The 25507-nt window shown below is 37.6% G+C and overlaps 1 protein-coding gene across 1 annotated transcript in view; it reads right to left on the reverse strand.

The window, feature by feature from the left end:
• Positions 1 to 327: 327 nt before the first annotated feature.
• LOC131071983 (ultraviolet-B receptor UVR8) overlaps positions 328 to 25507 on the reverse strand; it is a 30915-nt gene continuing 5735 nt past the window's right edge. The window contains exons 2-4 of the mRNA XM_058007982.2: positions 22370 to 22586; positions 7585 to 7909; positions 328 to 1142 (exon numbers count right to left, since the gene is read on the reverse strand). Of these exons, the coding sequence (XP_057863965.1) occupies positions 619 to 1142; positions 7585 to 7909; positions 22370 to 22586 (1066 nt within the window). The 3' untranslated portion in view covers positions 328 to 618. The remainder of the gene's footprint in view (positions 1143 to 7584; positions 7910 to 22369; positions 22587 to 25507) is intronic.

The following is a 25507-nucleotide window of genomic DNA, read 5'->3' on the forward strand; positions in this document are numbered from 1 at the left end:
CGAGGGAATCAGGATTGAAATTAGGTAGAGAATATTATATGTTATTACAATCTAATAAAGGCAATAAAATAGTCAAAGCAGGCAAAAGAAAAAGTCAAGGCGGCAATGAAATTTTGAATTTCCCTCATATATCCTTATAAACCTACAGGAACATATTAAGGCCTGACAATGTAGATTGAAAACATCTTTTAAAGGTATCAGTTGTGAAGGAAAGAAATTAAACAGTGAGAGTTTGCTGGCCCATTTTAGCAATTTGAAGAGTCAAAAGAAGCCCATCTGCATCTTGCCCAAACTTACCTGTCAGATAAGTTTTATCATTCAACAAACTTTTGCTTGTTGCTCAATTTAATTGAGCTGCTCACTCCAAAACTTATTAAATCTGATAAGATTTCAATTGTTGGGATAAAGCAGCTCCCTTGACATCTAAACCATACGCAGAATCATACTAGCTTGAGTAATAGAACAAATAAGATAATCTTATCTTATTTTGTTGATAAGAAAACACAAAAGGTTTCATAGGTCTGGTAAAATGTTGAATTTAAATGAATAAAAAGAAAATGTAAGAAACATCTGTAAGAAAGATAGTTTAATTTTTGATACTCTGGAGTTGTATTATTATCAATCAACTAAGAGAAGATTATGATCAAAACCACACACAGCTTGAAGGACTTTCAAACCTTCAAGGGCCTCAACTGGATATGGTTCGGGTTCATCAAAATTGCTTCCCAAGCCAAGCCTTCCATTTCTTCCACAACCCCACACCCAAAGTTCCCTTTTAGAAGTAATAGCAATAGAATGTGCACGCCCAGCAGACACAGACACCGGCTCCTCTCCTTCCAAGCCTTTAACTCTACCAGGTCTAGATAAAACTTCCCCTTCTGATCTCCCAAGTTGAGAAGTTGAATTCCATCCCCAAGAGAATATGCTTCTATTCAATCCCTCAGAAATGCATGCATTTAGTCTGTTGTCTCCTCCCGAAGTATTTGATGGTTGATCCACTGCAATTGCTAGAGAGTGCCCAACGCCTGCAGCAATTGATACTACCTTTTGATTCAAATCCACTGATTGCAGGTGAGATCCATTTGACAATCTTCCAAGTTGACCATATGTATTTTCTCCATAGCTAAAGAGCAACCCATTATCTGAAAAGGAAAAATCCACAAGTAACTCAACTAATCCACGGAACAATAGGGTTTGTTCAATATAAACCTAAATTGAATCTAGTTCATTCAAAGTTGAAAAGAAAAGTCAGACTTAAGTAAAGGGATGTGCTAATATATTCCTGTTACGAGTGCTTTTTGTCCATAATAAATAAATATTTGATCAAAGATTTATATTGCAATTACCAAAAACTAATAGCAAGGAATTTAAACTGCATGAAAAAGTTTTCCTGTTGTTAATTAAGAAATTTCTCTAGGTTAGGCATTTCGAGTTTGCCACTATTCTTAAAAAGCAATTTTTTGGTGATAATTTGACTACTTGAACCATGTAGACCCATGAATAAAAATTGAAAAATTATTTTCTTGACCTAATGCATACCATTCAGGATCAAATCTGATAAAGCCAATTTAAGTGAAAATAATTATCTTAAAAATCTAGAAAAGTTGAAAGAATCTTCCCAATGGCTCCTACCTCAACCAATGGTGTTCGCTCTTCTCCTGCAAGAAACCCTAATGATGTGAAATGGTTGTCTAAAGTGGGTCTTCCAGGCAAACCTGCCACTGCATCCAAGCAGCTTCCTGTAGCTGGGGCTACTGCTGCCACTCTTATAACTCCCATCCATCTAAGGGATAATGCATCTGTGCAGATAGCTCTTCCTGTTAGTGACATTTCAGCCTCCCAAAAGTGTACAATGAGGCCGCAGAGGTTCCTTTGGGTGCCTCTCTCATTGAGAGTGGGGTGTCTGCGAGAGCAGCTTCCTCTCTAATTCATCCTGCACATGTTCCCAAGGATAATCTGAAGTCTTCTGGTACAGCTACGAGGCATTCGGTTGCTAAATCTCTTTCCAAGTGATGTCTGGTTAAAAACTCTAAGGAGACACCCTTCCTAGAACTGGGGCCCAAAATTGTGGATGATGAGCGTTACATTGAGATGGGTTGGATTTGCACGTTTGTCATTTTTGGCCTAGCTTGCCTGATCTCCATAATTGGGTGTCTAAAAATTGGAAGCCCTACCTCACAAAGGTTGTAGTTCTACTCATTTGCTTAGGGCTTTTCATTATAGTTTGTGAGATGGAGGATAGGGAGTTTATTATTGAGGGGGAAGGGAGGTGTGTGTGGGCTTTGGTCGCCAAACCTCCCCCTGCAATTTTAGCCTGTTTCTTTGTTTGGATGCTATTAAAAATAGTTTTGGCAAATTTCTCTCTCTAGATACGGTTGCTTGATCCCAGCCCACCTTTGCTTACCTTCAGATTGAAATGCATTTTTCAAAGAGTCACACGGCAGATATTTGGTAACAGTAGTTGAAGTATGTAAGGATAGCTTTTAGATGCCAAAATTATTTTGGCCTTGGTCACATGGCAGAAGCTTGTACAGAATTTAGGCATAAGACTCTTGGTCAAGCTTATTAATGGAGGAACGCTAAGCCTTACCATTGGCCGGTTCATGTTTCCTCAAGTGGGGCTTCTTATCTGCCCTCTTCAGCGTCTCTTGAGGAGCCTCCTGTTGTTGTCTCCCCTCTTTGAGCCTGTGTCTTCTACAGCTTCTGCACCTGGGTCCCTTCAGTTTCCTTCCTCTCAAAATGGGAGCAACCTTCAGCTTCTTTGTGCGTGCAGAAGAATTTGATGCCCATTGCTGGGGCCTCAGATGAGGGTGATCATATGACTGTATCTCACAGGATATATTCTTTAAAGATGTGGGCTTCCTCGAAGATGATTTTGAGATCTCATAACAAGGTTGGGCTGGTTGGTCATTGTGTGCTGGATACTTCTATTTTAGTTGTTTCGACTCTATCAGGGGACAGCCTGAGCAATAATCTTGAATTATAATTGTAGTTTTTGTTATCATTTTTCAAGGGTGGGGACCACAATATAATCCTCAATTCATCAACCAAAAAAAAATCTACCTAAATTACAAGACATATCAGTTTGTTATGGCAACTCTTTATACCCTCTATACAAAAAAAATTTTTAAATATCATTAAAAACTATTTGTGTAAGTTTTGACGACAGAAACTTGTAAGAAATTTTGTTAAAGAAGAAAAGGGCTTGATCCAATCCCTAGCCTGCTTGTATAAGTTTGATGAAAGAAAATTGCAAGACATATCAGTTTGTTATGGCAACTCTTTATACCCTCAATACAAAAGAAAATTTATCATTAGAAATTGTGTAAGTCTGATGACAAAAAATTGCAAGAAAGTGAAAACGGATTAGTGCTTGGAAGAGGGGTCATGATTCTGAAGGTTAAATTAATCCCCAACTCTTAATTCAATGATCGTACTGTTATGATTTTACTTATTCATCGTGTTGAAATGTAAGTGATCTTTTTTATGCTTGTTTATAGAGTAAATTTGTAAAAATGAAAATTACTCTATGCCTGGATAAAAGAAAATACTTGTTGACCTTCCAGCATGACCACAAAAACGACAATTCTCTTCATTATTGTCATATTGCTTAAAAGCTATTTTCTACCTGGTGTACTAATTCAACAGATTGATATTATCATTTCTTTAGGGTCAACAAAATCTATATTTGAGATATTATCTTCTCCCCTGGGTTTCTAATACTCCACTTGTGAGATTAGGTCTTACAAAGGGTAGCTACAAATAACGAATTGGTGGACTCCAAACTTAGCGAGCACGAATCCACACAGGGGAATGGTTAAGAATGGTAAGGGATACATGTCTACAAATAAGTTGGTTGCGTGACTAAACCCTAGGTCAGAAAAAAAAAAACTAAAAACAAGGCATAGGCCTAGAAAGGCCTAGAAAGGCCTCAAAAAACATTGATAAGCAGCCTCTACCTCGATTTTTGTGCCTTCACAAGATTGAACAATGTTGACCTTAAAACTTGTGATGACGTCTTTGACCAACACAGTCAAAAGTTCAACGGCTGCAACTACAACACCTGGAAACAATGCATGATAACTATTTTTGAGTATCGTTGCCTTGATCAGATTGTTTTGGGCAAGACTACTCATCCTAAAGCAGCAAAAAAAGACAAGGACAAATTTGATGAGCAAAATCAGGAGATTGTCATGCTCATCAAATTATCTATCACAAATGATAAACTCCCTCAGGTGTCGTTCGGAAAAACGGCTAAAGAGATCTAGGATCTTGAAGGATCTTCATGAAACGTCTGACAAAAGCCGAGCTTCCTTTTTGAAGAATATGCTGATTTCTATCATGATGGATGAGAAGACATCTCTTCAAGCACATCTCACGAAGATCAAGGACATCTGTGACCAGTTGGAGACTATTGGCCGCAACATGGAGGAAGAGAATATATGGTAGTGATCACGGTGAAAAGCCTACCCCAATCCTATGAGCATTTCATTGAGATGCTCAATATCACCTCTACTAGTGTTGATCTAATGTTTCTTGATCTCTACAACAAACTTCTATAGCAAGATAGATGGAAACAACAATTTGGCAACAGTGCTAGTTCGTCCTCCATTGAACTGACCTTCAAAACCAAAGCCTCGAATAAAAAATAAAGGTAAACCTCAATCCTCCCAACAGAAAAAACAAGGCAATCTTAGGAGTCTTCCAAGAAGAAAAGTGTCCAATGCAGCTACTGTCACAACTTTGACCACATGAAGAACAATTGCAAGAAATGGTTGGCGTCCGAACAATCGCGACGTCCGAGCAATCTCAATAGAGAAGGTCTTAGCAATAGGCCCAAGCTGCAATGCATTCTGATCAGAAGGAGTCTACCTTCTATGCGTTCATGGCCCAACGTCCATCTAATCATGTGAATTCATCTACCTGGTAAATTGACTCTGGCACCTCTCGGCATTTCACACATTGTCAAGATTGGTTTATAGGGTACACACCTTTCACTAATTCAGTGATCTTTGGAGGAGGTGAAGAGGAAGGAGAGATTTGATATTTCTCGATGTATACTTTGTCCTAGGTATGGAGCTCAATCTATTGTCAATCAGTCAGTTATGCATCATTCTCCACAACTGGATGTCGTCTTCAATTCACACAAGTGCAGCATTGTTGATAGGGAGACTCGCACTACAATTGTTGTTGGCCTTGAGGATCATCGTCTTTATTGACTTGTTGATTTAGGTGATTCTTAGGAAGAAGTCTATATGACGCAGCCTCCAGGGTTCAAGGTTGTTGGTAAGGAACACCAGGTATGCCGATTGGTGAAAGCACTCTATGGCCTCAAACAGGTTCCTTGTGCATGGTACATTTAAATTGATAAGTACTTGATTAGTCAAGGCTTTTAGAGGAGTCCTTTCAATCCCAATTTGTATGTCAAGCATACTAGCAGTGATATTCTTCTTCTTGTCATCTATGTTGATGATCTGATCATTACTGGGAGTGCAGCACATTTGATCGACTAGGTCAAACAGAATGTGTCAAACTTTTGATATGACAGATTGGGGGCTTCTCCATTATTGTCTTGGTGTAGAGGTTTGGCAGACAGATAACCACATATTCATTTCTCAGTCAAAGTATGCCAAGAATCTATTGGATAAATTTCGGATGCATGATTGCAAACTTGCATCTACACCTATGGAGAAAGGGTTGAAACTATCAACCAAATCGGATTCACCAGTGGTGGATGAAACTTCATTCAGGCAACTAGTGGGCAGCCTCATATATCTTACCGCCGCTAGACCTGACATCAATTATGTTGTGAGCTACAATTCTTGCTTCATGTCAACCCCAAAAGCTGAACATTGGGTTGCAACAAAGAATGTGTTGAGATATGTGAAGAGCACTCTTGATTTCGGCATTTTGTACAAAAGGAGCAAAGATCCTAGGCTCATTGGTTTTACAAACTCGGATTGGGTAGGTTGTGTTGATGATAGAAAGTCTACTTCTGGGTATGTTTTCAATTTGGGCACAGGTGCAATCACATGGACCAGCAAGACGCAGCAGGCAGTTAGCCCTTTCCTCAATCGAAGCAAAGTATCAAGGAACTATTAAAGCAACTTGTAAGGCAGTTTGGCTTCAAAGGATGCTTGTTGACATGCAATTGTCTCAAGCAGGACCTACTCCCGTGTTCTATGATAATCAAGGGGTTCTAAAATTAGCCAAAAATCCAATCTTCCATGAGCGGACCAAGCATGTGGAGCTTCATTGTCATTTCATCCTCAAGCATGTTGAAGATGGATCAGTGATCTTGCAATACATTCCAACTGAGGACCAGACTGCAGATATTCTCACCAAGTATCTTAGACTGAAAAAGTTTGTCAAATTTAGGGGGCAACTTGGTGTAGTTGATACAATGACCATTAAGGGAGGGTATTAGAATATTTAATTATTATTTTAATGGTCATTATTGTAATTTTTTGTTTTATTTAGTTTTCTATTTTTGGCTTCTATTTTAGAAGTGGTTGTTTCTTTTTTAGAAACATCTTCGTTTGTAATCGCCTATTTATATGGCTCTCTGGTTGAATAAAATCATCCAATTAATTTTTCATCTTACACCTAGAATTGACCCAAAGTTGATTCCAATATGTTTTATGCATTACAGCTGAGTATAGAGATGATATAGCTGTCAAGAAGAAGAATTGTGAAGATGTGGACATACTCCTGCAGTGTCCTTAATGGCTATAATGAAGAGAATTCCCTCTAACCTCATAATCTCACTGATTCAGTTGACATAAGTAGGCACAGACCCACTTTCCTAAGGTCTTCGTGCACATTGGGTTTCTCCAAGGTGTACCTTGTCTCCCTTTTGTTTTATAATGTTGTTTAATGTTCTTCACTTTCTCAAATGTTCATTTCTTGAAAACTGTTTTCATTTCCAACATTGAGCAAATGCTAAAAATCTACGGTAGGCCAATTTTATGGTTCTTAATTTACTGCAGCAAGTAAAAGTTTATCACTCATATCAGTTTGTTGATTGACACAAAAAATCCTTCCATTTTTCATTCACATATGAACTTTTTATTGGTATGGCTGTAGCTAATCAATAAGTAAGTATGTACTGCCTTCTAGTTTCTCCCAGAGAAATCTCCATTCTCTTTCCCCATCTCATGCAATGTATTCTGCAAATGTGGCAACAAATGACTCCCCCTTATAATCAACAGATACAATCTTTCAGCATTGATGAACCTAGGACAGCACTTTTCATGAACGAGACTTGGAAGTTGGAACTATTTGCAATTTTCAGATTCAAAGCCCAGGTGCATTGGTTAGGCAAACAAGGAAGAGATTTTGTATTTGAGCTTTTGCATTATTATCTTTCTGACAAACAAAATTTGATCAAAAGCGGGTGTTTTTTAAAACCAAAAGAAAAATTGTCAGCAACAGAATTTATATAAACATGGTACAAAAAAATAGCAATCTTCATCTTGTAATGTTCAACAAAACCTATAAATGCTAAACAGTTATTACTAATATAATTAATAAAAGTAATCAAAGCCTCCTTATAATGAGAGATCGAAAGACAATAAAACATACCACAAAGTACAAGGGAATGGTCAAGTCCACAAGCAATATCTACTACATGTAAAAGATTTAAATCATTTACAAGGCATGGCTTCCAGCAGATAGGTAGATTTTTCTCCTTCTCTAGTTCTTCAAGAACGAGTTTTTCTGCAATCTCAAACCTAGAAGCCTTGCTTTCAGGATTCTTTGTATCTGGTGATAAATTTAATTTGTTCTGAGACTTGGGCTCTTCCAAACATGATGTAATTAAGCCCAACCTTCCATCTGCAGCATATCCCCAGCTATATAATTTTCCTTCTACAGTGCATGCCAAAGCATGGCCCCATCCAAGAGCCACCTGCAAATGTTAAATCAAACAACTCCAGTATTAATAAAGCAGTAATCAGCATCTTGGGTTATATGCATCAAAATCAAGAGGGTTTGCTTCTTTTACAAATTGGCTAACTCAACTTTTTAACCTGGTGTTTAACCTCAACAATACATCAGATTTCCTTCCATTTCACAGGGAGAAACAAACTGATCCTTTGCAACAGGTTAGAGTGACCTTGCAGGTCATGAGAATTAATCCCACAATCGTTCAATTTATTTGCGAAAAAACTTAAGACTTCAGATCCAAAAAATAAATATGACGCACATATTAAATTAGATTTGCAATAGTGGGGGGCAAGCACACCCCATCTCAAAGGGTGATTTCATTGTGCCAAACCAACACACTCTTCTAGACAATAAGTTAATTGTTTTAACAACGGATGATAGACAACTAGAAATCATCTTATGAAATGTACACAGCCTCATTGACACTTCTCATAAGTTCTCTATCAACTATCAAAATCTTCTTGTCAAAAGCTTGGCTTTTTTAATGTGATTTGCCTTCAAGAGGTTAAAATCTTGGATTCGATTGCACATGTTTTAAAGATGATATGACCTTACACATAGCAACTTCAGCAACCTACATGAGGATGGTCATGGTGACACAAATATATTGCTTTCCCCTCAATCTGTGTCTTCCATTATCTCAATCTGATGCATATGTTCTGTGGACCAGACTTGACACTGCTGACCACTTTGTAGACCTCGTCAATGTTTATGTGCCTAATGATGGTATAGAAAGAAGGACGTTGTGTAGATGACTTGCTAACAACTTGCTTCTTTTGAATCACTTGAGGACAAAGACAGCTCTCTACCAGATGGTGCATCAGTGAGCATGAAGCTTGGTTTTATTTTAAAAACTATGGTTTGTCAAACACAAATTTCTAGTGACTATTATACGTCGAATCCTTGGTTTGCATGGTCTATCTTCAACACAAATCTCAACTAGGACCTTAATCAACTTGATCACGTCACAATATTTAAGCAACACATATTCCGCCTTCATCCATTTGGCAGGTCGGTGGTTGATGTTCACCTGAAAATTGACCTGTCATACAACTGTCTCAACACTTTGTGGTTTGAGATGGTGGGCCTCTGACATGCAAGTTTCCATTTACACGTCCCTTTTATCTCATGAGGGTACACTTCATATCATCACACAAGTTTGGAACCTTGTACCACATTTATTGCTTTCAGCTAGTTGGATTGGGTGGTGGACTAACACAGTTGCTCACACTGCCACCTTGCTGAGACATTATTGGAAACAAGTGGCAAAAGTCTGCAAATAGGCCAGTAGTGTAGCTGCCAAAGAATTCCAATGGATCTCCTCCGAACTTCATTGCATTGCTGGTTGTGCAGCTCAAGCACAAACTCAAGCTCATTGATAGCAATCATGCCAATGGTGCTCATATCCAAGAATACCTACACATGCTTAAGTTTGGTGAGAAAGCTTCCAAAGATTTGAAAGTGCATCATCATGGTAAAGAGTAGATCAAAGTTATCAATTCTTCTCATGGGCAACTCACAGAGCTCCTAAGATTCCTAAGGCCTTTCTTGACCATTAAAAGTTTGTGTTTAAGACCAAGATGATAATAGGAGCGGTCCACAGTTTTACAAGAATGCTGATGTCATTCATTGCAAGCTTGATTCTACTACTCAAAAATTGTTGTGTGCTGCTCACTCTTGAGGAGCTTCGCTTGGCATTTATCCAGATGACCAATGATAAAGCTCTGGCCTTGATGGCTTTCCTTATGAATTCTACAAGACCACTTGGCAGTTTGTGGACCATAATCCTCTTCAAGTGTACAAAAAAGCTCTTAACAACAAATTTTTGGCTAGCATCATCAACAGAAGCAATATTAAAATCATATCCCTAAAACTAGGGATCCTAAGCTCATCTTTAGTTGGAGGCCCATCACCTTGAACGTCTCTTTAAAAATCTTCGCCAAAATGATGGCCCTTCATATATGCCACCTTCCTAGAATTGCAAGGCGAGAGCAAACAGGCTTATCAGGGGTCAATATGCTCTTGACAACGTCATTGCTTTCTTGGAAGGCATGAAGTGGGTCACAGCCTCTTGGCAGCATATTTTGTTTCTTAAACTTGATTTTGAGAAAGCTTACATACACATTGAGTGGCCTTTTCTTCTAGAGATGCTTAAAGGGTTACAGTTTGGAACACACTTGCTCTCCATTGTCCAACACCTCAACCCCTTTTTGTTGATGTGTTTACTCGTCTCTCTATTGATGGCAGAGAGTCAGATGGTTTTGGCCTTTTCTAATCAAAGCAATTTCTCTTCCCAATTCCATAAACCAGCTGAACAGGGGGCATTTCATAGATTCTTTCAAAGTTAAACACAAATTCTGGAAGGCACGGGTCTATCAAGGGCACCAAATGTGATTTTGAGGTAAGCTCCAAGTACATGTAACATGAATACACCAAGGTAATTTTCCCAATAGTAAAAATAGTCCTACTGTAGCAGATACTTTTGGCACAAAGGTTCTCTTAATCACAATGAGAACAAAAAGCTAGAGAAGGTGCTTCTTTTCCAATCATCATCTTCATGATCTGATAATCTAGTAATTTTCCTTGCATGAAAGTTAAGATGAAACAAAACAAATTTCTCATGGGTGCATTGAAGATAACACCAAAGTTTCTTGTTCTTCATGACCTACATTCTATTGTAAAAATGAATAGAACACAAAATTTTAATATCCTATTAAATAACTGGATACAATTACAAAGAGGTTTGCCTCCTTATATGAAGAATGGAGAATGAAACCATGCAAAAAGATAAACATGACATGACTTACCCAACACTAAAACAAGCAAACAAAAAAAACATAAAAAACACTGCCACTAAGGTGACTTTTACTACAATTGTAAACCTTATCTTCTAATAAAACATGACATGACTCACTCGACCCTAGAACTAGCGAACAAATAAAACCAAAAAAACACTTGCCACTAAGGTGATTTTATTACAATTGTAAGCCTTATCTTCTAATAATTATTTAATATTATTCCACCCCCTTAAGGCTTACTTCATTGAAAGCAAAACATATCAAACTAAAAACACCCTGAACCATGAATTTTCCATTCTTCAAAAGTATATCTTTGAAAACAAACTATATGTTAATTTTGTGACCCAGATTAGTAATCAGATTATCAGTATTTAATTATTTGCCAATATTAGGTAAAGTAATGACAGAATGAAAGTAAGTGCATAGGAGACAAACACAAATACCCTGGGAAAACCTCCAAGTAGGAAAAAACCCAGCACTAAAGACCCACAGGTCAGATTATGTATTCAATCTGAATTGTACCAATACAATACTTAGCTGAACTCTTCAGCCTCTTATCAGATCTGCATGTTTAATGGTCAGATCTGCCCTTCTAATTATTCCAAGTCTGCAACAAATCTGCTATCTAACAGAATTCTGGAACAACCAATGCCTTTGACCTTCTTGGATGAGTTCGCCCAATTTTACTTCTCAATTTCGCATGCTTAGTTGCAGAGGTATTTCGCTTTGCAAGAGGGAAATAAGAATATGTTTGTGTTTGGTAAATGATCATTATTTATATGATCATTTAACCCACATAACCTTTAAGTCGACCTCCATTTAGATATTCATTTTGGCGCCAATTTAATGTGGCGTGGTGAATGGGGCTGGTCTTTGTTTTAGGGCCACGTTAACCCTTTTAGGGCCGGTCCTCCACGTTATGCTTAAGGGAAGGGGTTCCGATGTTGCCTTAGGGCAATCCGAACCCTCTTTCCTAGTTACAAACAACACTCCCTCTTAACTAGGGAAGATGAGAATACATAATCTGAACCTTTAGAGTTCCATCTAGCACACAAGCATAGAATGGATCTAGCACACAAGCATAGAATTACATCTTCCACCTAGCACATGAGCATAGGATGATTCTAGCACACCAGCATAGAAAGTGTGATACAAAAGTGGGTCTTTACATAATTACAATTTTCCATCTAGCACACAAGCATAGATTGGACATAATTCATTCTTGCACACAAGCAAAGAATGATTCAAACTGCTGCAGATAGAGTCACTGAGATTGAAGCTTCCTCTCAATCAGGGTTCTATTTTCCACAACACCAAGTCTATCTCTGAAGTATTCGAACTTCACCCTGGATAACGGTTTGGTAAGGATGTCTGCAATCTGTTCATCTGTGCTAATGTACTTTAGATGAATGGCGCCTCTTTGCACCATGTCCCGAATGAAATGATAGTGTGTTTGCACATGTTTGGATCGATCATGAAATACGGGATTTACTGACATCTTTATACAGCTTTGATTACCACAATGAATGGTGGTAGGACCACTAGCTTGACCAAATAATCCAACAAGGAGCTTGCAAAGCCACACTGCTTCTCTGGATGCAACAGATGCGGCAATGTACTCAGCTTCTGCAGTGCTTAATGCTACCAAAGATTGCTTTCTACATGCCCAAGAGATCACTGCAGAGCCTAAGTTGAAGCAGATCCCTTAAGTACTTTTCCTGTCCTTGACACTTCCTGCCCAATCTGAATCTGAGTAGCCTTCCAAGAGGATTGAGGTATTAAGTGAATACTTCAGCCCATAACCAATCGTGCCATGCAGGTATCTTAGGATGTGCTTAGCAGCAACTAGGTGAACAAGTTTAGGTAAGCTCATGAACTGGCTGAGAGCATTCACAGCATAACAGATATCTGGCCTAGTATTGACTAGGTACATCAGGGAACCAATCAACTGCCTATACTCAGATGGATCTGCAAAATCCGAGTTAGCTGCAGAAACACTTAACTTCTTTAAGTTAGATTCCATAGGAGTATGCATAGGATTACAATCTATCATTCTAAATCTTTTCAAAATATCAATAGTATATTTTCCTTGACTTGGAAAAATTTCATTGGATCTTTGCCATACTTCTAACCCTAGGAAGTAGTGCATTAGACCTAAATCCTTCATTTCAAATTTTGAGGCTAATTCCTTCTTACATATTATGATTAATTTACTTTCACCAGTGAGAAATAAATCATCCACATACAAAACTAAAATAAGCATCTCATCATTATAAAATTTCAAGTAAATGTTAGCATCAGCATCATTCTTGCAAAATCCTAAGCTTAGTAAGTACTTATCAATTCTTTCATACCAAGCACAAGGAGCCTGTTTGAACCCATATAAGGTTTTCTTCAACCTGCAAACATAAGAATCTCTTTTATGGATTACATAACCTTCTGGTTGCTCAATATAGACTTCCTCCTCAATGACACCATTGAGGAAGGCTGTCTTAACGTCCATTTGATGCAACTCCCAACCTTTGGCTGCAGCAATAACTATTATAGATCTAATAGAGGTATATCTAGCAACAGGGGCAAAAGTTTCTTCATAATCTATTCCTTCCTTTTGAGAGAAACCACGAGCTACAAACCTAGCTTTATATTTTTTGATACTACCATCAGCATTATGCTTAATTTTAAACAACCATTTAGAGGAAACAACAGACTTACCTTTGGGTCTGGGTACAATGTCCCAGACATCATTCTTGATGATAGACCCATACTCTTCATCCATGGCTAATTTCCAAGCATAATGGGACATAGCTTCTTCGACATTGTGAGGTTCAGACTCAATGATATTGCACATCACAGAAATGTAGTTGACATGATTTTGGAATCTCTTGCTATCTCTAAAGGTTCCTCTGGGAGCAGCAAAACCTTTAGCATCTTGAATCGTGTTTCTAACCCAAAGTGGTCTCTTTTTGCAGACCACAATATCCTGAGGTATATCGGTAGGGAGCATAGGCTCTGATGAGTCATTCTGAACTTCTTGATCTGGAAGGTCAGTAGACTCCTCCTGTATCTTAGGGTTAGCATCAACAATTGAATCTTGATTTTCAATTTCCATATATTATTGTTGGATAATGAACCTTTAGATCTTTTGAAAGCAATATCTTCTTCAAAAGTTACATCTCTACTTACCTCAACATACCTTTGACCTGAAATGTAAATCCTAAAAGCTTTGGAAGATTCGTTGTATCCCACTAAGATGCCTTTCTTTCCAGATGGATCCAACTTGGTTCATTTTTCTTTAGGCACATGAACATACACCGGGCTCCCGAATATCCTTAGGTGACTGATGTCAGGTTTGATTCCTGTAAAGGCTTCTTCGGGAGTCACATCCTTTAGGGCGCGATGAGGACATCTATTCTGAAAATACACTGCTGTTTTGGATGCTTCCGCCCATAGAAAAGGTTGCAAATCTTGATCATGGATCATGGCTCTTGCAGCTTCAACAATGGTCCTGTTCTTTCTTTCAGCAACTCTATTTTGCTGAGGATTGTAGGGAACACAAAACTCCCTCTTAATTCCTGCTTTAATACAAAAGTCATAAAAACTACTTGAGTTGTATTCACCTCCATTGTCAGACCTTAGACATTTGATTCGGTTTCCTATAGTATTTTCAACTAAGGCTTTGAATTCTTTAAATCTGTTTAGGACTTCTTCAGATTCTTTAGATTTAAGAAAATAGATCCATGTTTTTCTAGAGAAATCATCTATGAAGATAACATAATATAGGAAACCGCTAGGAGATGCTACAGACATAGGACCACATAAATCTGAATGAATAAGTTCTAACCTTTCTTTAGCCCTACTATCGCTTTTATGAAAAGGATTCTTCACATTCTTGCCCATTGCACAACCTTTACAAGCATCATCATGAGATAAACTGAGTTTAGGCATACCTTTAACCATTTTATCGAGAGTGGGAAGAGCTTGAAAGTGTAGATGTCCCAGTCTTCTATCCATAGCTCGCATGATTCAGGGGTCTCATGAATGAGAGCTTGAATTGGATTAGTTGCAAGCTTATATAAACTATCACATCTATTTCCAATAATACTAGCAGATTTGAAATTAGATTTCTTAGGCCAACCGAGTACTTTCCCTTCAGAAAATGCTATTTGCAAACCCTTATCTTCTAAGGCAGAAATGGAAATAAGATTTCTTTTAATACCAGGTACAAAGAGAATATCACAGAGTTGTAAGGAAATACCAGAATCTAGTTTTAAAGAGGTAGTACCAGAACCTTTTACCGAGTATCGAGCATCATCACCGATTACTACATGAAGGTTGGTGTTCTTTTCAATCAAATCTGAGAGATGCTCACGAAAACCTGAGATGTGTCTGGAGGCACCACTGTCAAGTATCCACGTATTGTTGTCCGTAGGAACATTGCTGGATAGAGCAGAGATAGGAAGATAATCTTCACTTTGTTTGGCAACTTCATTTAAGTTGACTTCCCTTTCCTTTGGATCATTCTGACAATCTCTGGCATAGTGACCATACTTATCACATTTGAAGCAACGAATGTGAGAGGAATCTCTTGACTTCTTCCTTGGATCATAGGAGGAGGATCTAAAATCTTTGCTTCTCTTTTCTTTCTTCCAATGTCCACCTTTCCTAGATTTGGCTAAGAGAACATGATTATCTTTGTGAGAGTTCTTGAGTTTTCCTCTTACCTCAATTCAAGATTCCTCTTCGATGCAATCAGATTGAAGATGCTCAAAGTTGGGACGATCAGCTCTTCCACCAATACTACGAATGAATGGTTCCCGTTCATCAGGTAGACCATTTAATGCAATCATAACAAGATCTTTGTCCGAGATTTGGCAATCAAGAGTGCTTAGCTTGTCCTTTAGTTCATTGATCTTCATGAAGTAGGCTATGATTGAGTCTTCTTCTTTCATTTTTATGTGAAGAAGTTGATGTCTTAGTGCAAGTGCACTGCTGAGGTTGTTGACTTCATACATCCCTTCCAAGTGTTTGATCATTTCCCTGGCAGACACAAACTTTGATATGACAGTGACAAGATGATTCTTGACAGATTCAATTATGATCCTCCTAGCCTTGAGGGAATCTTTCTTGAACTGTTTGAGTTCTCCAGCATCTTCTGGAGGAGACAGCCCTTCTTCTTCTACAAATTTCAGCAGATCATTCTCTTCAAGGATCAATAGAATACGGACCTTCCAAGCAGCAAAATCAATGGCTCCCTCAAGTCTATCTTCAGCCTTCAAACCTGACATTTTAATCTGAAAACAAACAGAAGCTATATGCAACAAATGATTTACTAAAATCAGAAGTTAGTAACACCTTAGCTCTGATACCATGTTAATTTTGTGACCCAGATTAGTAATCAGATTATCAGTATTTAATTATTTGCCAATATTAGGTAAAGTAATGACAGAATGAAAGTAAGTGAATAGGAGACAAACACAAATACCCTGGGAAAACCTCCAAGGAGGAAAAAACCCAGCACTAAAGACCCACAGGTCAGATTATGTATTCAATCTGAATTGTACCAATACAATACTTAGCTGAACTCTTCAGCCTCTTATCAGATCTGCATGTTTAATGGGCAGATCTGCCCTTCTAATTATTCCAAGTCTGCAACAAATCTGCTATCTAACAGAATTCTGGAACAACCAATGCCTTTGACCTTCTTGGATGAGTTCGCCCAATTTTACTTCTCAATTTTGCATGCTTAGTTGCAGAGGTATTTCGCTTTGCAAGAGGGAAATAAGAATATGTTTGTGTTTGGTAAATGATCATTATTTATATGATCATTTAACCCACATAACCTTTAAGTCGACCTCCATTTAGATATTCATTTTGGCGCCAATTTAATGTGGCGTGGTGAATGGGGCTGGTCTTTGTTTTAGGGCCACGTTAACCCTTTTAGGGCCGGTCCTCCACGTTATGCTTAAGGGAAGGGGTTCGGATGTTGCCTTAGGGCAATCCGAACCCTCTTTCCTAGTTACAAACAACACTATACACTAGGTAGAACTCCATCAAGCTACCTCAAACCTTCATAAAAGTGTAGCTCCCAAGCTCAGTTCCCAAGTTCCCAGATTACCACCTCCCAAACTCCTGAATCACAAATCACTTGAACCATTGGACAATCCATGTTGAGCTACTCTCACGAGATCCATCAAGTTGTCTCATAACCCTTGTAAGGATATGACTCCCAAGATCCACAGCTAACTTGGCAACCATCCATTTTGAGCTTTGTCTACATTGGCTTCCTACCTATCCTCAAAGTGTGGGCTTCTTAAAATACAAGCAATTCATTTTGGCATAGTGAACCTTCTAGATTCTCCTAGAAATGCATCTAGAGGATCCTCAACATGGTCGACAATAGCTTCAATCTTGGCACATTTTACTTCAAGATGTTAGAGTTCTCAAGATCTACAAGCAATGAGACAAGCTTCCACAAACAATGAGCACACAACCCGAAATAGTACTATGCAAGAGCTGAATGTATATACATAGAAGCATTGCTTATATAGAAAAGAAAGTCAAGTAAGAAGGTAAGGAATGACGACTAACTACCCCTACACAATAGGTGAAACATATGAGAACACTTAACAAGCGTATGAACAAGTGGCAAATGTGCATTAAAGAGGTGTCTTACTAAGTGGGAACACATGTCTAACCACATGAGGTGACACAAATCACTAAATAACCACTAAGTAAACTTAAGCTAATGTGAAAAAGTCGCCAACTAGAAAGGTTAACTACTACTAGATGTCAAATGACTCTATTTACACCAACACTCCCCCCCCCCCCCAACCCCCATTAATTGCAACTTAGGGAGAAATGTAAACAACAATGATGGAACCTAGCTATTAGCCTTGTTAGGTACCCATGTACAATGCAAGTCTCCCATAAAGTGGAGAAAGGTAGAAAACCCTGTGGGAAAAAACTACCCTCCAAAAGAGAGATAATACAAATTATGCATGAAACAATCCCCCCATAGGAGAGATAAAAGAGAGACTTTGTAGCCCCCCCATAAGAAGATGCTCAAATGCTCCACGTGTTGCTTTTCTGTAAAGAACCTTTGGATGCTCTCGATGAAGCATCTTTGAATTCTGAATAGCAATAGTTGATGGTGGAGATGAACAATCCATATTGAAAGCTGAGAGTGCATGACCCTTTTTATCCATTGCCTTAGAAGATTCTAAACTTGATGGAGACTCCATGCTGGATTATGAAATACCATGTTGCTCAAGAAGATGTGTTAGGTGATAAATCCTTTGGCGCATACATATGTTCTCATTATGTCCTGGTTTCTTGCAAAAGGCACATTTCACTTTTTTTTCTTGGTTTTATCTTGATTTGAAAAAGTGTCAATTTGATTGGAAGAATTCTTATCTTCCTTTCTTTCCTTATCCTATTGATGTTTTTGTTTCTCCCCTTTGTTTGAAGCCTCCTATTTCCCTTTTTATCCATTGCCTTAGAAGATTCTAAACTTGATGGAGACTCCATGCTGGATTATGAAATACCATGTTGCTCAAGAAGATGTGTTAGGTAATAAATCCTTTGGCGCATACATATGTTCTCATTATGTCCTGGTTTCTTGCAAAAGGCACATTTCACTTTTTTTTCTTGGTTTTATCTTGATTTGAAAAAGTGTCAATTTGATTGGAAGAATTCTTATCTTCCTTTCTTTCCTTATCCTATTGATGTTTTTGTTTCTCCCCTTTGTTTGAAGCCTTCTATTTCTCTTTTCTTGCAATGAGGACTTGAAGTTTTGTGATCTTCAAAATGCCCATCTAGATTAACTCACCTTGCTCCCTTATTAAGTTTCGAATGAAATTATCCAAAGGTGGCATCTTCCATGTGACTCCGAGAGTTCTTTTAGCGGATGCAAAAATAGAATAGTCAGGACTTAGTCTCACTAAGTGAGAACAAATGCCTACACCACATGAAGTGAGACAAACCACTAAATAACAACTAAGTAGACTTAAGCTAATGTGAATAGGTTACCAACTAGAAAGGTTAACTACTAACTAGATGTCAAATGACTCTATTTACACCAACACAAGATACCCATATACAAAGTCCATGTTTCTCCAACCTTCTAAGTCCACTTCACCTTTGTTTGTATCAAGTAAGATGACACTGAATGCAATTACTAGTCAATATTGCTCCTACCCTCATTGCAAAAGTAGGACTACTTAGATGTATGCATCTCCTTCTTTCATTCAATCTGACTTCATTAGCCTTGTCATGCTATGTAGGCTGATTTCACACTTTAAGCATATGCAACAAAGTGGTCTTCCCTGCATTGTCAAGACCTATGAACAAAATCTTGGCCTACTTTTGCCACAAGCCCATTGTAGCCCAATCAAATAGAAATATCTTCATTCCCTTGTCAAACCCTAACACATTCTTCTAAGAAATATTACCTTGAAAATTGTGCCCTAACAAAACATTGACACAAACCCTAGATGCTGATTTGGAAACCCTAGTCGTGACTTGCAAAAATAAACATGGATTTAATCCTCATAAAAACTTTTGACGGAAAATATTCCCCCAAAATGAGCAAAATTTCATGCCCTGGCTGTTGGAAGATGATCTTAAATAATAATACAAACTAATCACTGCCCAAAAACACTAGCCGCACCATAAAATAATACACCATTACTGCAATCTTTTGTGAATTTTAAAAAAGCTGGCTGGCGCGACCTCTGGATGCAATTTGCAGACAATAGCAAATCACATGATTTTTAGAGAAAAGAATGATGCATTTTATTGAGCAAATAAAGCCATAATTTTCCTTTATCTGATGGTGTGATTCTAACCTTCCCTGATGTCCTTTAAATGTTCATGCAATTTAGCAACAAAAAAAAATAACCCGTGAATCTGCAAATAAATGGCACCAATTAGGTCGACGTGATTTTTAGAACAAACCACTCACAATTTTTTGAGAAAAAAAAGGCATGATTTGCAAATAAAATTTGTGCAATTCCTTAAAAAATAGACACGATTTCTGCAATCAATAAACTCGCAATTTTAACATGCAAAAAACCCTAGTGATTAGTTCACAAAGAGGAAGTTGCGATTTTTCTGATAAACCTAGTCGCAAATCTTCCTATTGAAACCCTCATGAACAAATCTCCTTTTCACATAATTCTCTGCTCTAATACCATATTGTAAAAATTTAATAGAACACAATATTTTAATATTCTACTAAATAACTAGGTACAATTGCAAAGAGGTTCATCTCCTACAAAGAATGGAGAATGAAACCGTGCAAAAGGATAAACATGACATAACTCGCCCAACACTAAAAATGGCAAACTTAAAAAACAGAAAAAAACACTTGCCACTAAGGTGACTTTGTTACAATTGCAAGCCTTATCTTCTAATAATTATTTAAATTATTCTAATACACCCTGAGGTGCTTTTCTAATTTGACTTCTTTAACAGGTCTCTTATCAGCACTAGCCTTATTTCTAGCATTGTCAAGGTAGCATTCTTTGGAATGATGACTGTTGAATAGGGTGAGACAAGGAATGATTGCAACAGGATTCTGGGTGTGACAAATATTGTGTGAGGACAAAAATATCTTGTGTCAACAAGGTGGTATAATTGGATTATAGACAAGCAAGAAGTAAACACATGCAAGAGGTATGAAAGATTCTATGCAAACTAAATTGTTGCCATATTCTCCTTCGGCAGTAAGAGTACAGTTCATGTTGGAACTGCAATCACTGGATCAGGTTATTACCTTATTTCCATCCATATGATCATCGGAGCCATTATTCAATATGATTCACATCATAGCTACCATCATTTTGCCTTATAAACATTTTTTTCAACGTAGTCTACGTATACAATTTTGTTATTCAATGAACAAAAATTTGTCATATTCTCTAAGCGTGCTGCTCACAGAACAATCTACTGTAGATTGTAACTACGAATCAAACTCCCTCTTACCAAACAAGCCTACCAAAATTTGCCAAATTGTAAATAACTCTCGTGATCCATTTCAAACAACTTTAACATCAAATATCATGTGGTTTAGTGGTTATAAGGCACTCCCTAGAGAAAACATGTTGAAGCATTTTTGTGATTTTTTCATCTTCTAGTTTCATTTACAGCATTAGCATATGTGATATTGTTTCCAAATTTTCTTTTGATGAGACTGCCACTTGTTTATTTATTCTGTCCCTCATAAGTTAGGGTTAAGTGTCTTAGAGTTCTTTCTTGTCATCATTATGTCCCATGTAACTTAGGGCCAAGTTCTTTTCTGAGACTAGTGCAAGTCACTTTATTTTCTCTTGTAGGTTGTAAATCATTTGTGCTGAATGCCCCAAAGCCTCTCATACTTTCATAAACCATTATGGAGATCAATTCTGAAAAATTGTTGCCCCAACAAAACGCACAAACTTATCGATTGAGAATGGATTAAAGTTTATATGAAACCTAAGTTTAAAAGGGAGTTTGTAACCTGAAATAATTGTAAAGACTATAGATGAAATCAACTATATTTTTTCCTTTCGAATTATGTGGTCTTTTCAATTTTAATTTTACTTCAATAGAATCAATATTGAAATCAAGGTTTATAGGCTATAGCAGTAGGCTGCAGTCTATTTGGGTGAATTGATAGCAATTTGTTTGAAGATTTTCTACCATTATGTGTCCTGCAGATTTGAACCTTAAAAATGTTAACCCTTGCATCAACCATTTCCATAGAGGCAATATAAATGTCAACTGGTGGCTTCCCTCAGCCGGAGATGAATGCTACAATATGCCACCCCATAATTTCTTATACAGATTATAGCTCCAACCTCGAGTCCTCTACTCTTGTCCTTCTCCCTGAATGCATCGATGAAGAGACACAACCAGAAAAGAGAGCCATAGATGTTAATGGCTAAGTAAAGACCAATTCAGGTATTTTGCCATTTTGACTATGCTTTATTGAAAAATTTGGAATAAAATTAGGTGATATTAAAAAAATTTATTAGTGAGGTATCATCCAAAGAAGTTGCATGAAGGCCATTACAAGCTGTCTGAAACACTTTCCCAGATTACACCTTCCTAAAGAACACATACTTTCTCAAGAACAACAGATAATTGCTGGTTTGCCTAGGATTCTTACATCAAGTGGATGATCACTGTATATAATTTTCTATAAAACAAGAAATTTATACTTTCATTTGCATTGTCTCATTTTTTGCATGTAATAGATCTACCTCTGTCGTCTAATAGATCTACCTCTGTCGTCTAATGTGATTCTTCATTGTGGAGAGGAAAGCATTTTATTCAAATTGGAAAGGGTGAAAAAAAACTAATAAAACAATAGGGGGGATTTCAGAATAGTAAGGATGCGACATAGATTTCAGGATTTTACTCATCTCTATTGTAATCTCCTAGTTTGTAATGCTGTCTCATAGATATATCAATCTTCTAATTTAGTGATGAGTGCTAGATAAGGTTTATCAAAGAAAGTACTGCAGAAAAAGAATAAGAAAAGAATATCCAAGATAAACACTGAAACCTGCCCATTTACCAAGCTAAACATGGGACCAATTTTCCATTGTACTCAATATCACCAAGGCTCAGTACCCATGCACCTGCACTACATGTTGACCAGCAAGTGCTTCAACTCTCTGTGGAACCAATGCCTCTGTTATTCCTTTACCAAGGCCAAGTTGGCCTCTCTTGGATTTGCCCCAAACCCATAATGAACCATTATTGCTGATTGCCATTGACACAACACCTGATGCGGCTGCACTTATCACCTCCACTTTATCCAGGCCCTCCACCTTCTTCGGTTGATTCCAACTCTGTCTGCAGGCAATTAAACTTAGCCAGACAAAATACAACTAGACTGCATGCTAAATTGTGTAAATGTAACTTCATAAGAATCCATAGCCTAGAAGTATTTTTTTCTCCATTATAAATTAGAACCTTTTTGAATCAAAAACATCCGATGCAGATTATAGTTTTTCACACCATTCAAGATGAAATGTTACTTTGAGATTAGCTAACATGAGAGAATTATGCAGTTTTGTATGGCTCTATTATACTGATCTGTGATATTTTATAGTTCACATGAAGAAAAACAAAAGAGAGAGAAATTATATTAAGATCTTTGAATAAAAAGCCAGTAAATAGGACTTAAATGGATATAAGCATAGTTCCATGGAGTTTCCTAATGGGGGGACGGCAGGGAAATGGCAACGAGGGGGTGTGGTACAAATACATAGTTCACATGAAGAAAAACAAAAGAGAGAGAAATTATATTAAGATCTTTGAATAAAAAGCCAGTAAATAGGACTTAAATGGATATAAGCATAGTTCCACGGAGTTTCCTAATGGGGGGACGGCAGGGAAATGGCAACGGGGGGTGTGGTACAAATACATATAGTACTTGAAAAACTAGTTATAAAAAGATGTATAAGGAATAAGTAAAAGAACTGTAAATGAGACTTTGCTACACAATGTAATGTTTATATTAATAAACATTAAAAACATGAAAATGATTGCATTGAAATTTGAACATTAACAATGGTGGGAAGAGTTTTGCAACTTTGGGAGCAAACCAAGAATAAGTATAAGAATTAAAGTCGTGTAATTTCAACAGTCCATAATGTTAGTTTTAATCATTTCTGGTTTTGAGCTGTGTGTTATACTTTTCATCATCAAAGTTTTGGATCATATATGAAAAGTATAGCACACAGCTCAAAACCAGAAATGATTAAAACTAACATTATGGACTGTGGAAATTACACGACTTTAATCGATACCCTTCATGGGAGGGAATTGCTGCTCGTCTTGATGATGGATCATGTAGTATGATCTGAAACGTTGATGATGAAAATCTCACACAGCTCAAAATCAAAAATGATAATAACTAGTTAAGAATTGCAAATGAAACTTTAGCAGACTAAGTAAGATTAAACTAATAAACATAAAAAAACATGGCAATGGTTGAATTAACAATGAGAATGGTGGGTGGCGGTTTGGGATCAATGGGCAATGCTCCTTGCAGGGGTGGGGCAGAGCCCCTAGCGGGGTCAAGGAGCAGTGCCCCTTGCAGGGTCTAGGGTACAAGGTGGGGTCGAGGGATGAGGTCAAGAGGTGGAGCCACTGCCAACAAACACAAATAAGGTCTCCAAAACCTCACAAACCTTCATTACGGTTAGGGGACTCCTAGATGCCCCGGAGACGGTTAGGGGACTCCTAGGAGTCCCAGGGACGTCCCACCGTCTCGACAACGTCCTGACAGCTATGGCGGTTCAGCGGGGGGGAGGCACAAACCTTTTCATTTATTCTGTCCTTTACAGCTGATTCAGCTGTCAACTACTCCGTATTTAAATACCTATATAGATGTCTTACTTTTACTTTATTTTTATTACTCCACTTGCACGTGCACTGTAGTTACCTTTCCAAATACATGGTATGCCCTCATTTTTTTTTCCCTAATTAGAGGAAGTTGTCTCAAACTTCTACATGAGATTTAAGGATTCCTTTGGAAAATCTAACTCAGAAAACCATTTGGCCTAAGTTCGTAGAGTTTCTTTCTAGCCAACTCAAGGTAAATAGGCAATATGAGTCCCACATTTTAAAGCACAATAAAACCAAGAACCTTTAGGATTTCACAAGGAAGAGAATCAGACCAACATTAGCTCTAGTTGGGGATGCATGCTCCTAACAAGCATGGCAAGAATCCAAAAAGGCTCTGAGATTGCAAACCAAACCAATGGAGAACTTCGAAGACAAGAGTTTACAATATTTACAGAAGCATGTACCATACAACCCTAGGACAACAAAAAACGCCGTAGTGAACATGTAGAGCAACCAAAGTGGCAAGACATGGCACTAAGAGGACAAAAATATGTCAAGTGCAAGACAAAGAAAGACTCTACTTACAAAAAATAGTACTAAAGTTGTCCACAAACAAACAACTCCAAGAACTCATTATCTAAACCACACAAGTAGGATGTATCCTCTATAATGGTTTTCAATGATATATGATCTAATTCACAACACTTCAAATTTCCCATGCTACTATATTAGTTTAGCCTTTTATATAACACCATTTTCATGTTCTTTTGACAAGCCAAGTTCTTTTCATGGGCCATCTATCCTCTTGGACTCCTCCAACTCAATAAGTTTATTCATACACTAGGATATTGAATTGTTGTCTAGGTATTCACATGTAACAATTTGTAAACAAAGAGTTCCAGGTTAAATGGCAAATTAGCATTGACTCCATATACTAGTTCATGTGGGCTCAGTGTCTTTCTTCACCATTATTTTATCAGCCTATATCGTAAATCTTATTTTATAATCCCATTTTTTCTTATTCAAATCCAATGTCCTCATAATCTTCATTAAGTTTTTGTTACTCAATTCAATCTGCCCGTTCCCCTAAGGATGATAGAATATCCAACTTCTATTCCATATTTCTTGCACAATTCGAGAAACTCATGTACCCTAAAACAAACAGTGTTGCCAGCTATAATTCTTTGTGGCACACCAAACCGAGTCATGCTGTGATTCAAGTTAAATTTTATGAGAACCTTAGTAGTAGAATTTTGCGTGGAGATAGCTTCTACCTATTTATTGTAGTCAATAACAACCAAGATACATAAACCATGGCTTGATTTCTCAAAGATCTCACCTGTGAAATTGATTATCATTGTTGAAATGAAGCCTCCATTAGAATAGGCCTAAGAGGCAGGGCTCGAGGAGCCCTCAATTTC

The sequence above is a fragment of the Cryptomeria japonica genome, chromosome 1 (assembly GCF_030272615.1).
Source record: "Cryptomeria japonica chromosome 1, Sugi_1.0, whole genome shotgun sequence".
Classification (NCBI taxonomy): domain Eukaryota; kingdom Viridiplantae; phylum Streptophyta; class Pinopsida; order Cupressales; family Cupressaceae; genus Cryptomeria; species Cryptomeria japonica.